This window comes from Gymnodraco acuticeps, unplaced genomic scaffold (genome assembly GCF_902827175.1).
Source record: "Gymnodraco acuticeps unplaced genomic scaffold, fGymAcu1.1, whole genome shotgun sequence".
NCBI classification, from domain to species: Eukaryota; Metazoa; Chordata; class Actinopteri; order Perciformes; family Bathydraconidae; genus Gymnodraco; species Gymnodraco acuticeps.
The window spans coordinates 271,587-286,493 of record NW_022990141.1 but is presented as its reverse complement, the minus strand read 5'-3'; the positions used below and the strand labels follow the sequence as shown (position 1 = coordinate 286,493).

The 14,907-nt window shown below is 40.8% G+C and overlaps 1 protein-coding gene across 1 annotated transcript in view; it reads left to right on the top strand.

Moving 5' to 3' along the window:
- The window catches only part of herc2 (HECT and RLD domain containing E3 ubiquitin protein ligase 2), a 101,079-nt gene that overhangs the window by 19,539 nt on the left and 66,633 nt on the right, over positions 1-14,907 (top strand). Inside the window, 19 exon segments of the mRNA XM_034217170.1 lie at positions 47-240; positions 1,130-1,330; positions 1,805-2,033; positions 2,423-2,547; positions 3,556-3,734; positions 4,716-4,900; positions 5,196-5,351; positions 5,708-5,893; positions 6,298-6,474; positions 7,301-7,404; positions 8,981-9,131; positions 9,521-9,735; positions 11,844-11,976; positions 12,071-12,198; positions 13,023-13,055; positions 13,057-13,219; positions 13,791-13,924; positions 14,466-14,642; positions 14,727-14,863. Coding sequence (XP_034073061.1) covers positions 47-240; positions 1,130-1,330; positions 1,805-2,033; positions 2,423-2,547; positions 3,556-3,734; positions 4,716-4,900; positions 5,196-5,351; positions 5,708-5,893; positions 6,298-6,474; positions 7,301-7,404; positions 8,981-9,131; positions 9,521-9,735; positions 11,844-11,976; positions 12,071-12,198; positions 13,023-13,055; positions 13,057-13,219; positions 13,791-13,924; positions 14,466-14,642; positions 14,727-14,863 — 3,007 coding nt within the window.

Here is a 14,907-nt window from a genome sequence, read left to right as displayed (position 1 = left end):
ACACAATGATACCTTACCTTACCTGTGTGTTATTATTTTGCAATAGGTAAGAAGGTGGTGGATGTGGCGGTGGGCTCCACACACTGCCTCGCCCTCACAGAGGACGGAGAGGTGCACAGCTGGGGCAGCAACGATAAACTCCAACACTTCGACACTCTGTTCTCCAACAAGAAGCAACCAAAGGCTCTCCCAGGACTCAACTCCAAACACATCGTGGGAATCTCCTGCGGCCCAGGACAGGTGAGACATAACTGGCATTCATAACTTTAATGTAAGGGATAATGGGCAGCGGTAAGCACACATTGTCCCGCTTATTACACAGCTACATAAAACATTAAAAGGATTTTATTGATTTAAAATTGATCCAGTAATCTGGAACTGCGGCAACAACAACATAACTTAAAATTACATCAGCACTGATTGAGGTTTTCTGTAACTGTCCAATTATGTTCACATTTTCTTTTCCATTAACCAGTGTTTAAACACTGCCAGAGCCCATTCCATGTTCCCATATTTACTTCCTGTCTGTCTTCTTCTGCTGTTCCCTTTAGTGTTTACTTCCTGTATGTCTTCTGTTGTTCCCTTTAGTGTTTACTTCCTGTCTGTCTTCTCTTGCTGGTCCCTTTAGTGTTTACTTCCTGTCTGTCTTCTCTTGCTGGTCCCTTAAGTGTTTACTTCCTGTATGTCTTCTGTTGTTCCCTTTAGTGTTTACTTCCTGTCTGTCTTCTCTTACTGGTCCCTTAAGTGTTTACTTCCTGTCTGTCTTCTCTTGCTGGTCCCTTTAGTGTTTACTTCCTGTATGTCTTCTGTTGTTCCCTTTAGTGTTTACTTCCTGTCTGTCTTCTCTTACTGGTCCCTTAAGTGTTTACTTCCTGTCTGTCTTCTCTTGCTGGTCCCTTAAGTGTTTACTTCCTGTATGTCTTCTGTTGTTCCCTTTAGTGTTTACTTCCTGTATGTCTTCTGTTGTTCCCTTTAGTGTTTACTTCCTGTCTGTCTTCTCTTGCTGTTCCCTTAAGTGTTTATTTACTGTCCGTCTTCTGTTGTTCCCTTTAGTGTTTACTTCCTGTCTGTCGTCTCTTGCTGTTCCCTTAAGTGTTAACCTCCTGTCTGTCTTCTTCTGCTGTTTCAGAGCTTCGCCTGGTCCTCGTGCTCGGAGTGGTCCGTTGGGCAGCGTGTTCCCTTCGTGGTGGACGTCTGCCCGATGACCTTTGAGCAGCTGGACCTGCTGCTGCGCCAGGTGAGCGAGGGGATGGACGGCAGCTCCGACTGGCCCCCCCCACAGGAGAAGGAGTGCATGGTGGTCGCTACGCTCAACCTGCTCCGGCTGCAGGTAGGCACAGCAATCATCTGTAGCTAAGCTAAAGGCAGCTAATGTTGGGCGTGACGACGTTTAGTCGTCTCATTTAGACACTTTTTTTTAAAATCCACCAGTGGGGTATTTACTGACTTATTTAATGTCGTAGAACAAAACGTTAAAATCTCTTCAGCTTGTGTTAACCACAGACCTTAGTTCAGGCTAACAACCCAAAACACATTCAGAAAACCATTGACCATCTAGGCGAGGGAACAGGATGTGCTAAAATGTTAAGTCATTTCCAGGTTTTAGGACTTATTGCTGCACCACTAAGAGCCTCATTTGAGCATTTGACTGCTAATAGTAATAAACATTGCTCATAAAAACAATGATACTTGACTTGAGAACATTATTTTTGACTGCTTTACAATTCAAGATGATTGTTTCAAAGCACTATGGATGTTTATAAGTGTAATAAATGAACATTAACCTGTGAATCTCTGTCCTCAGCTGCACGCAGCCATCAGTAACCAGGTGGATCCGGAGGAGCTGGGGCTGGGGCTCGGCAGCGTTCTGCTCAACAACCTCAAGCAGACGGTGGTGGTGTTAGCCAGCAACGCGGGGGTGTTGAACTCTGTGCAGGCGGCTGCTCAGGCCGTGCTGCAGAGCGGCTGGTCGGTGCTGCTGCCCACTGCGGAGGAGAGAGCCAGAGCGCTGTCCTCACTGCTGCCCAACGCCGGTGAGCGCCAATATAAACGTCTAAAATAAATGTGCAGCCCTTCTTCCCACCCTGATGAAAAACATACATGGACACAAAATGATCTGATAACTCTTTTCATATTGTCACTTAAAACCTTTTTGTCACTTTTTTTCTCGGGGCTTCTATATATATGACATGTGGTGATGAATACACTTCATTCGACATGATACAACATTTCATTTCTTCCAAAATAAATGTCTCAAATTGAATCTGTCATATTCAGACGGATTCAATTTGAATTTTTCGAACTTGAATTTTGTCTTCACAAAGCACAGATCATTATTATTATTACTTAAATGGTTCAGACCAAGGATATAAAAAAATGGTTTATTGTTTATATTTAATTACATCAATCTCTTTCTCGCTAGCGTCTGGGAACGAGATGAGTGTGAGTCCTGGCCGCCGCTTCATGATCGACCTGCTGGTCAGCAGCTTGATGGCTGACGGAGGGTTGGAGTCTGCACTGAACGCAGCCATCACTGCAGAGATACAGGTCAGTGGTTGATGCATCACTCTGATAACATGTAATTATTTTCTAGAGGAATATACCTTGTGTGTTTGTACAAATACATGTAGATAGAAACGTCTTTTTGGACTGAGATTAACCTTGAATTCGTTTTTAGTAGGCAAATGTATTATTTGTATTTATTGATAAGTTTATCTAACATGAAGAGAGCACATTGATAGTGATTGCTGTAAATGCACCAAAGGCTAAAGTCAATTTTTAAAAAAAAATGAAATTAGAACATTTAAAAACAAATACAGAAATAGTTTATTTTTGAAATTTCTCCCATTTTTGTTCCTTCAGTTTTTGACATTTGTTTGATTTATTGGTATTTTTTTTTACATTTTTTGGATGTTTTTAAGATGAATTTGTTTTATATATTATATATGTATCCTGACGTTTTTTACCCCTTTCCTTTAGTTTCTGACATTTATTAGATTTCTTATAATCTTTTGAATACATGTTTTGATATTTATGGCATTTTACAGCTTTTTGCCCACATAATTAACTTTTATCCCATAAATAGTTTGTTCGTCTTATAGTATTAAATGCTTTGACAATAAATCCATAAAAAAAATTCATCTGTGGAAGCTGTGGCACTTTAAAAAGCACGACCAATCATCTGAGCCGGCCCGGCTAAAGTAACTGGATGGCCTACCTGCCTGTCAGCCTTCCATCTGTGCACAAACTTATCTCGTGCCCTCATTGGTCATGTGTGCGTTCGTGTGTGTTGGAGGAGGGGCTCTGTAAGGAAGTCTGAAGGAAGGGGCAGATTTTTTTCGGCTGCGTACTTTCAAATTGTAGCGCACTCGAGCTGGTTTCTCCATTCTTACTTACCCTACCTTTAATGATTTTAATGTGACAATTTGAAACTTTGTTAGACAAACTTAAAGTATTAATAGAATCCCGCATTAATGAATATAATATAAATTACCTTATTCTACATCCCTGTACAGGAAACAGAAATAACGCTGTATTTTGTTCATCTTTTGACAGGACATCGAGGCCAAGAAGGAGGCTCAGAAGGAGAAGGAGATCGATGAGCAGGAGGCCAACGTGTCCACCATGCAGCGGTGCCGCACCATGCTGGACAAAGACCTCATCAACACGGGCATCTACGAGTCCGCGGGGAAGCAGAGCCTGCCGCTGGTGCAGCTGGTGCAGCAGCTGCTGAGGTACCTGCTGTCTTGTCAAATTTGTATATAATCATTTAAATCATATATATAGATTATGTTTTACTCTGATTGCCTTTTACTCGGCTAAATTGCCATTTTATCCTTTGAGGATGAAGTTGTCCTGTACCTGCATTTCAGATCGATTTCAATTGTATATGTGACCCGCTCTATGGAAATCAGTCGGAAGTCGCAACGGCTCATTTCAAATAAACTTGGATTTGCGTAAAAAACTATTTTTTCGGGGTTCAGGTGTTTTGTTTGATTTTAACTAAACAAAGTCTTTGCTTTCAGAATATGAAACTTTTATTTCCAAAAGCACACGATAAATACATGTTTGAAGCTTGTGAAGGGAAGATGACAGCTCTCACTCGCCACTGTTCCGTAGCGCCGCCCCCCTCCCTTCGGCTGACATTATGAATGTAAGGCGTATAGTAATCACATAATTAACTTTTATCCCATAAATAGTTTGTTAATCTTATAGTTAAAACCTAATATTTGACAGTCTGGCCTAAAGTTAAAGACTTAAAGGTGTGGTAGGTAATTCACTTCAGAAACACGTGTTGTTATATTCCATGGAATGCTCTTAACATCCCGATAGCAATGAATAAATTAAATGCTTTGACAATAAATACATTAAAAAATGTCATCTGTGGAAGCCGTGGCGCTGTAAAAAGCACGACCAATCATCTGAGCCGGCCCGGCTAAAATAACTGGATGTCCTACCTGCCTGTCAGCCTTCCTTCTGTGCACAGACTTATCTCGTGCCCTCATTGGTCATGCGCGCGTTCGTGTGTGTTGGAGGAGGGGCTCTGTAAGGAAGTCTGAAGGAAGTGGCAGATTTTTTCCGGCGGCGTACTTTCAAATTCTAGCGCACTCGAGCTGGTTTCTCCATTCTTACCTACCCTACCTTTAAGTAAATGTGTGATTTGTAATATTAAACTTTAATAGATAAAATAAAATAACGTGTCTTGACGTCTGCAGGAACATCGCCTCTCAGACCATCGCCAGGCTGAAGGACGTCGCTCGGCGGATCTCTAGCTACCTGGAGGCGGAGCAGGTGAGTAAGGAGCGCTCCGCCTCTCTGGACCTGCTGCTGCGCTTCCAGAGGCTGCTGGTCAGCAAGCTGTACCTCGGGGTCAACGGCACCGAAAACCTCAACGGATACAGTGAGTCACGTGCTGCAACCTACATGCTTTTCTAAAGCCATTCATGTTCAGGAAAGGGATACAAAACTGTGATCTGAAATATATTTACAGCTTTTAGGCAAATGGAGAGAAGTGAAAAGTACAACATTTTCTCTGAATTGTCATAAATGAGCTGTATAAAGTAGCAGGAATGTAAACAGTCAATTAAAGTACAATGGCCTGGACTCACTGTACAGCTCAGTGAGTTTAATACACAGCTATGAAGTTTAAAAATAAGCTCTTAAAGTGTTTCATCTCTGTTGTTGTTTTTCTGCAGATCCTGAGCTTCTGGGTGTTGGTTCCTTGTTGAAGAAGTACATTGCGCTGCTGTGTACTCACATCGGAGACATCCTCCCCGTGGCCACCAGTATCGCCTCCACAGGACGCCGCCACTTTGCTGAAGTCTCTCGAGTTATTGAAGGAGATCTAACTGGTAACCATTTCAATTCATATCAGTGGGGCTTTATTGGGTTCAATTCAAATCAAATCAAAATGTATTATAGCCCCAAATCACAAGAAATGCCTCAAAGGGCTGTACAAAGCATAGTCATAGCATAACAATTTGATTTGAAAAACATTATATGGGATGCTCCGATAAGTATTGCCATGTGATAAAAGCATGTGACTGAAGTGATGGTGATGTTGAACGGAAGCTAGGTGATGGAAATTAGTTTACAAGGAAGACAGATGCGAAGAGGTGGGTTTTGAGTTTGCAGGGTTGTGCAGGAATGAGTCCTAAAACTTGAAATGGGTCAGCATGTAATCACTAACGGGAGTTTCCTCTGACAGGCGTGCTGCTGCCTGAGCTGGTGGTGTCCATCGTGCTGCTCCTCACCATCGATGCCGGTCTGATGCAGGAGACCGGATCCATCCCTCTGCTGGCTGGCCTCCTGGAGCACATGGACCGCTTCAACCACCTCGCCCCGGGGCACGAGAGGGACGACAACGAGGACCTGGCGTGGCCCGGCATTATGGGTATAATATGAATTATGTTAATGTCCATTAGCCTGTATTTTTACCGGTATTTGAACTGGAAAATCTGTTGAATGCCGACACATTTTAACTATGACGTCAAGTTTAAATAGTTCCTGCTGGGCACAATTTCAAGTGTATTGAAAAATAGACTGTTAATGTTATAAGCCAGACAGGCATACATGTATTTTGGTTTGTCTACAAATAGGGTTTATTCAGTTTTTGTATTTTTATCAGAGGTCTAAATCTGAGGGAAGTTTTTTTGTGTAAAATAAAGCATACTTTATTTATCCCGGAGAGAAATTGGGTACATTTATAGTTCATAGTTTCTCCATGTATCCCTGAATGTGGTAAATCTGAGCTGCAGCCGGTGTAGAATGTAACTAGCTCTCTTTCTGCTGTGGCAGGATCCTTCTTCACAGGACAGAGCTCCAAAAACAACGAGGAGGTTTCTCTCATCCGTAAAGCCGACCTGGAGAACCACAACAAAGATGGAGGCTTCTGGACCGTCATCGAGGGAAAGGTGTACGACATCAAAGACTTCCAGGCGCAGTCCCAGTCGCTCGCTGGAAACAGTATCCTGGGTAAGGCTGAAATGATAATGGACGGAAGCCCAGACGAGCCGGTGAAAAACACATTTCTGTTTAAGTACGATACGATAGTACTTTAGTGTCAGTCTGAATTTGTTCTTGCATCACAGTCTGATCTAAATATTTCTTCTCTCCTGTGTTAATGACCAAGTGGGGAAGAAAAGTAGGACTACACAATTAATAAAAATGTTGTCAAAATCGGACTAGAGCATTATACAAATCTCAGTAGCTCAATATTTGTTAAAGGTTAAATATCTTTTTAAATACAATTTTGATTTAAGTATTGTAGAGCTGCAGAAATATCCCAGGCTGTAAATCATATTTTACAGACTTTACAAAACCTACTTGTTTGGTAAAAATCCTCAAACCGTGATAATTTTTTCCATAAAAAGGAGAATTATGATCAGTCTTTTCAATATTTTGTCATAATCGCAATTGCAATATCAGTCAAAATAATCCAAATAAATTATTGTGCACCAGATTTTCCACGTGAAAATGTTCCCCCTCTTGTGTCCATTACAACAACAAACAACAAAAACTATTTTGTTATCCTGTTATTTACAAATAAAAAAAAGAGTAAATTAGTAAAACCTTTGTGTCCTTGTTTTTCTAATTCATAAACATATAGAGAAAAAAATATACTTATAAAAATGTATCAGAAGATTGTTTTGTGCCTACTTTCCTTGAGCTTCCCTATAGTGACCTTATAAGTCAGAATAAACATAATTACTTTGAACTCAAGTTTAGAATAATATTGACTAACGCCACATTACATTTGAGTTTGCACTCCGCCCTTGTAACAAGTCGTCTCCCCTCACAGCCCAGTTTGCAGGAGAGGACCCGGTGGTCGCCCTGGAGGCGGCGCTGCAGTTTGAAGACACCAGAGAGTCCATGCAGGCCTTCTGTGTGGGACAGTATATGGAGGTACAAACCTTCAAAACATACACTTTCTGTCTAATTTCTACATTCACAATTGGTTTCTCTAAACACTTTATATTTCAGAAAATGTTCGCATGACATGTCACATAGTTGTTGAATATTTAGATGAATACCATTTGTTTTTGTATTTATTGATATAGGTGGTTGTGTTTCTGTTATAAAGTGCTATATGTTATTATTTTCAAAAAGTGATAGTCCCTTAATGCAGCCTTCAGTGGCAAAAACATACTTTGTTAAACTACGGTACGCTAGTTAGAAGCTGGAATCCTGCACGTTTTTAACCATGTAACAATTTCTTTGTTATTAACTGCGCTGTTAAAGCAAATACTATTGAATCATCAAGTCTGTAGTGGTCCTTGACAGATGCTATTTAGGTGGAAATAACTTGCTGTGATGCTTTATTTTACTTTAAAAAAACAAAAAACCTTAAAGATGTACCTGCCTCCTTTGAGTACATTTTGATACACAATAGAGGCGAAGTCCCGCCCATCTACTTCCGACCCATGGGACCTTATTTTTGAAAAAGTATGTATTGAAGTCAATGGGAGAGAAAGATTATCTTTCGATCCCGTTTGAATTGTGCCATGAATTACACATATGATGTTTGTCAATCTTAAAAAATCATTTCCATGTCAAAAAAGTCACAGTTTGTCGTAAAACTGTTGAAATATAAGACTATGAAAAATACGCAACTAGAAAGACTACAAATCCCAGAGTCCCGGTCCCGCATGCTGGATCTTAGGAACCGACTAACTCCCCTTGTGTGTATGTACAGCTCTCAACGCGCCCAGACTTGGAGTGATTTCCACCTCTTTTAATACTTTCCGCCTCGTTCTGAAAGAAAGAAGTGGAATGTTCCAACGTGACGGCCGTCTTGGTGTGTGGTGCGAGACGGGAGAGGTAGTTCATTCAGCGATTTCACACCAAAAAAAGTGTTACTTCACAGTTTTACGACACATTTTTATTTTTTTGACTTGCAAAATTATCTTTTAAATTGACAAACATCATATGTGTAATTCGTGGCACAATTCAAACGGGATCGAAAGATAATCTTTCTCTCCCCATTGACTTCAATACATACTTTTTCCGAAATAAGGTCCCATGGAGCTCCCCCGGAAAGGGAGTTACTTCGCCTCTCTATGTGAATTGATTATGGAATACAAGCAACCCCGAGGAAGGGCGCTGGCTGTTGAAACAAATGTTCATAGTGGCCAAATGGCGGTACTACAACTACCATTTTACTTCATTGGGCCCTAAAGGACTTTTTCCCATTGACTTACATTTGAGAAGGGACATCTGTTAATCAGCATACAATTGTTTTGTTGCAAAATCATCTACCCAGTACAAATACTTATATAGCCCATTTGTTGACTCACTGAGCAACTTTCATGAATGAACGAGGCCTTGCTATTGACGCTGGATGCAGTTTTCTTTATACATCCATGAACACGTGTCAGAACTAATATATCCTTGCAGACTAAATAGCGAAGGAACTTGTTGCATTGTACAAACGGCCACTGTATTTCCGGTGTTTGAGATTCTGATGTGTTATCGTCTGCAGCCCAACCAGGAGACGGTCACCACCCCGGACCTCAGCAGCCTCTCCTCCCCCCTCATCGACACCGAGAGGAACCTGGGTCTGCTGCTCGGCCTCCATGCTTCCTACCTGGCCAAGAGCACCCCCCTGTCCCCCATGGAGATCGAATGTGCCAGTACGTCAAATGGTTTTAAAGCAACTTCATGGAGATATAATTGTCTCAATATTATTTGTTTTAGAAAATCGACAATCTGTGTGTAAATGTCAGAATCCATTTATTAGTCCTGAAGAGGGGAAATGTACAGCGTTACAGCAACAGTGATAATGCAGATAAAAGGCAATACAAAATTAAGATTACATATTTAATATAGAGACAAGCATGAAATCTGCTTTCCTACTTAATTACTTCTTTAAATAACCAGAGGCTAGTTATGTACATTAACATTCACTCACAGATTGTTCACACATAAAATGTCAAGAACAAATCTTTCTCCACCCAACTTAGTCTGAAAATGAAGATCTCAAGCTCTGCATTTTAATTTAAACTTTTCTCCCTCTGCACAGAATGGCTCCAGTCGTCCATATTCTCGGGGGGGCTGCAGACCAGTCAGATCCACTACAACTACAACGAGGAGAAGGATGAGGACCACTGCAGCTCCCTGGGGACGACCACCCCGGACAAAGCCAAGATGTACTCCCGCAGAATCACCCTGAGTGACCACGCTCAGCCCTTCCTGCAGGCCATCGCTGACAACAACACTCAGGACCACACTGTCAAGGTACAGCAGGGGTGCCCAACCAGTCGATTGCGGGGAGATTCCCAGTCGATCGCGAGATGTGTCTAAAAATAGAACAACAATATTCTGTTTTATCGTTAATGTCCTGTAACATAATCTTCCTGTGCCAGAATAATGCACTTGAACGCATCAAAGCTTTGTGATTGGCCGGCGTGAGTTAGCTGACGTTGTCCGTGTCAACAGGAGTGACAGTCCGCACACACACAAGACCGCAATTATGGCAGAAGCAAAATAAGCCCAAAATATATAATTTTCACTCCGAGTGGGAGGATGATTATTTTTGTATCTATTCCAATTCAAAGTCCATCTGTCTCATCTGCAATGCGAGCGTGGCTTTATCGAAGAAGGGTCATTTAGAAGCGGCATTTCAAAACAGTGCACAAACGCTACGAGACGGAATTCCCTCCTAATTCTGCCCTACGCTCCCAAAAGGGGAGGGGCCTGAGAGCACAGCTAAATGCACAGCAGTCCATTTTCACCAGGCCCAACAACAAGAGCAAGGCTGCTACCAGAGCATCTTATCGTGTCAGTCACGTTCTTGCGAAACACATGAAGTCTTTCAAAGACGGCGAAGTTGTGAAAGAAGCTTTCATGAAGGCTGCGACGCACTTTTGGGGGACAGTAAAAATAACAGCAGCATTTCAACAGGTTTTTGATATAATAAAAACTCAAGTTAGATACCGTTATTAATCAGCTGTAAGTTTTAGTTTGTTTGAACTTATTCATTATAATTATTCTACAAAATGGTATATGAATGCAAACTTAAATTGATTATAGTCTATCATCAATTCAGGTTAAGAAGCTAGTGTTTCTTGCATCCTATTTTAAAGGCATTTATTTTTATACTCGACTAAAATGCAACAAAAAAGGGTTTGATTCTATTAATTTTGTCTTTTTTATTGCACTGTTGCAGCAGATTCCTGTGTAGCTTCAGATCCGAGTTGTCTTATTAGTAAGCCGAATGTATACTTTTATAGCAACACTATTTTTATATAATGGCAAAGAAAGGGTTCAGAGTCTTTTCTTTTTGTCCTGTGTCATCTGTGGCAGCACTGTTCAATGTTTCTTGAAAACATTACCCACTGTAGTGACGTGTGAATAAACACCAACTCTGTATCAACAACACTGTTGTGTAACTTCAGTTAAATACTTGTATGTGTGTAGATTAGAAAGAGGTAAGATAAAGGATCTGCAGTATTTTATGAAGTATTAATCGTACAAAGGTCAGTTTTATACAAGTAGAAGTGTGTATTTACCTGGTAGTAGGCTGTCAGTAATGGCTACGCCTCTCTATTTGTACTGGTAGATCTCGGCAGACTGGCAATTTTAAAAGTAGCTCTCGGTTCAAAAAAGGTTGGGCACCCCTGAGGTACAGCCTCAACAACAGCTGCTACGTTTACATGCAATACCACAATATCCTGATAAACAGCCAATTCTGTTATGATTTTCAGAATTAGGTTTCATTCTGTGACATTTCAAGATTTAAACACATGTGATATGCAAATAATATTCAGATGTAATGAGCATTCTCTAGAGATTTATTCAGCACATAAAGAATTTGCAGTTTAGATTTGTATGTCTTTTTTACTTGCATGATAATGTCCAGCTTTATGCGTTGAACACAACTTAGTTAGAGATGAATGCCACACAAAAAATCAGGAGAAACACCTACTTTTATTTATTATTAAAGGCTTTAATATCAACCGGTTTAAGCTTTTAAACCTCATCAAAGGCGTGGATTTAAAACAGGTTTCTACTTTTCAACTAGGGCTGTCAAAGTTAACAGTTTTTTATATAATTCTGGCAACCTTAACTCCTTAATATATATTTTTTGTTCTTTAAGTTTTTATTAATTTATTTTCATACAGAATTAAATAGTTTCCGCCAATAATCAATTTTTTACAATAAAACATTTTTAAATAAAAAAATTAAATAAAGACTAAAACAGAACCCCCCCCCCCCAAAGGAATGGCTCAATATATATTTTGACCAAAAGTGCCCTCCCGTAATTTTAGCCCGGATGCCGGAACAACAGCTTGTCAATGCTTTAGTGTCCGAAAATTGTGCCTGATTTTATTTTCCCATTGTAGGACTTCCTATGCCAAATAGAGCGTTGCTGTAAGCAGTACCATCTCATCACCCCCATCACCTTCCCCCCTGAGCACCCTGTCGAGGAGGTGGGCCGGCTGCTGCTCTGCTGCCTGCTCAAACACCAAGACCTCGGTATGCTGAAACAAAAAATTGGGATTGTAAAAATTAAACGTTTTGCACCCTTTTTTTATACATGAATTGAATGTGTTATCTCCTCCTGTCTCAGGTCACATTGCTCTCTCACTCGTCAGTCAGTGTGCCTTGAGAGTGGACCAGGGGAAGCAGAGGTCCCTCCCCAAATCTGTGATCAATGTCTGCCGCATGGTCTACCAGGCAAAGTGCTCCTTAATCAAGGTAGGAATAATGCTTATACTATACAGAGAGATATCATGACAACAAAACACAATACCTTTTAAAATAGCCGCAGGAATGAGACCTTAATCCTGACAGTATTTCAGCAGTTCCTACGTCTGGAAGTCAATGGTTTACTGAATGTGTTTTTGGTTGTTATCCTGAAATAAGTCAGTAAGTACCCCACTGGTGAACTTAGAAACCGCAGTTACTAACAAGTGTCTAAATTAGACACTTGTTAGTAAATGTCATCACACCCAACGTTAGCCACCTTTAGCTTAGCGGTGGTGACGTGAAGTCATGTGACCGTGCTGTAGTTCCTTTATAGCCCAATAATAGCCGCCTTTAGCTTAGCGGTGGTGACGTGAAGTCATGTGACCGTGCTGTAGTTCCTTTATAGCCCAACATTAGCCACCTTTAGCTTAGCGGTGGTGACGTGAAGTCATGTGACCGTGCTGTAGTTCCTTTATAGCCTAATGTTAGATTTTTACTTCAAAAATCATAAAGTGCTGGGTCGGAGGGTTTCTTTATTTATTTATTTTATACTTAGTTTTGTCCTCTTGTCTGATTGTTATTATTTTTTTATGTTATTTTTGTATTTTTCGTGATTTGTTGTATTGGTTATAAATAATTGTACATTGTATTTTTCTAAATTTGTATAAATATTTTTTTTTTATCAAAATCATAAAGTGCTGAAAAAGTTGAATGGAAAAATCCTATTGGCTATTTTTTTGAGGGAACCTGGGAGATACAAAATACGTCATCACTGCACCTCTCAGTAGACACAAAGAGAAATTGAGTTTTTATGTTTTTTTTCTTTATTTCAGACCCATCAGGAACAAGGTCGCTCCTATAAGGAGGGTGTGCGCCCCCGTCATCGAGCGCCTTCGCTTCCTGTTCAACGAGCTGCGTCCGGCCGTCAGTAAAGACCTGTCCATCGTCTCCAAACTGAAGCTGCTGAGCTCGCAGCCGCGCTGGAGGAGGATCACCCAGAAACTCATCCGGGACCGCAGGAAAAAGAGAGGTGGGCTATTTGCAGAAAGAGACCATAGTGATGGATATTATTTTTATAAAATCAAACCATTTTATTATTTTATACTTTTATATACAATAGTTTGATTATTTTGTGTTGTCTTTACTTTACCCCATATATTGTTCCTTAGCACAATAAAAAAATAAATAATGGTGTAATATTTTGATGATAATCTCCAGATGTTTAGTTTTTATATATCATTTATAGATCTTCAAAAGTAGGAGGATTTTCATTGTACAAGTACTGAGACAACAAAAGAGTGGTATGTGGAGTGTAGGGAGGCTGTGGCGCAGTGGACTAGTGCGTTGGAGTTCGGATCAGGGGAGCACAGGTTCAAACCCCACTGCAGTCAGCATGTCCTTGTGTCCCTGAGACACTTCACCCCAAATTGCTCCTGTGGGGATTGCCCACAGCATTGAGTATGTAAGTCGCTTTGGATAAAAGCGTCTAACAAGTGACATGTAATGTAATGTCTAACAAGTCGAACATGTAATGTGTACTGTTGAAAAGTGCTGTATTAAAAAAAAAAATCCTTCTAAATGTATATATTTTTATTTTTCAGTGTCTAAAAAGTCAGAGTCTGCTGACATAGAAGAGCCAAAGCTGGAGAACGAAGGGAGCAACGAAGAAGAACTGAACGTCCAAATCAGCCCCACGCCTGCCGACAGGAAGTCACCCACCAGCAAAACAACCAAGGTTCTTTCATTAATGAGGGTTATTTATTGGAACAGTTTAAAAGTTAAAACATGTATAAGTTCGCTACGGACTTCTTTAGTCAATTTTTGCTTCAGGATCTAAAAACGAGGAGATGTAGACTGGTATTGAATCATATCCAGTTTATTTCCTGTCAGATAATGAGAATAACATCTATTTTCCTTTCACTAAAGCTTTGGCTTAGCCTAAGAGATGGCTCATCGCCCAACACACATCTGATGTAACCTTCCTCACATTGAAACATAAAAACTAACACAAATATATATTTTTCCACCTTTTAATCATTTTGTTGAGCCCTGTTGTTTTGCAGAGATATCATGTGTTATCATTACTACTGCTTATCTCCATTTTCCTAAGAAGCACATAATAGAGTCTGGATGGAAACAAGCCATTCATTCTCTTTGTAAACCCGGCTAATATAACAATTTCTTCCCGGGTGAAGGTTCAAGCCCAAGAATATTTTAGTTTTGCAGCCGTCACAGTAGCCATGGTTCATATTCCTGTATCATTTTTTACTTTACAGCAGGACAAGTGGCACCCGCTGCTCACCACTGTGGCCAATGCGCAGAAGTACCGGTGGCTGAAGCACAGCGTCCAGGGCATCTTCTCTCAGTCCAGCCTCATGGCCACCATCGTGGAGTTTGCACTAAAAGAGGAGCCGCTGGACGTGGAGAAGATGAGGAAGTGTCTCCTCAAACAGGTGATTGTTAACCACGGGTTGTTATAAAGTAGACAACATGTTTGATGTATATACTTGAAATGTGTTAACTCTGTTTTGTTGCAGCTGGAGAGGGCGGAGGTGAGGCTGGAGGGCATCGACACCATGCTGAAGTTAGCCTCCAGAGACTTCCTGCTGCCCTCTGTGCAGTACGCCATGTTCTGCGGCTGGCAGAGGGTCATACCAGAGGGGACCAACATCGGGTAATAATACTGCTTTTGACAAATTCCTGGTCTTGGACAGTTTA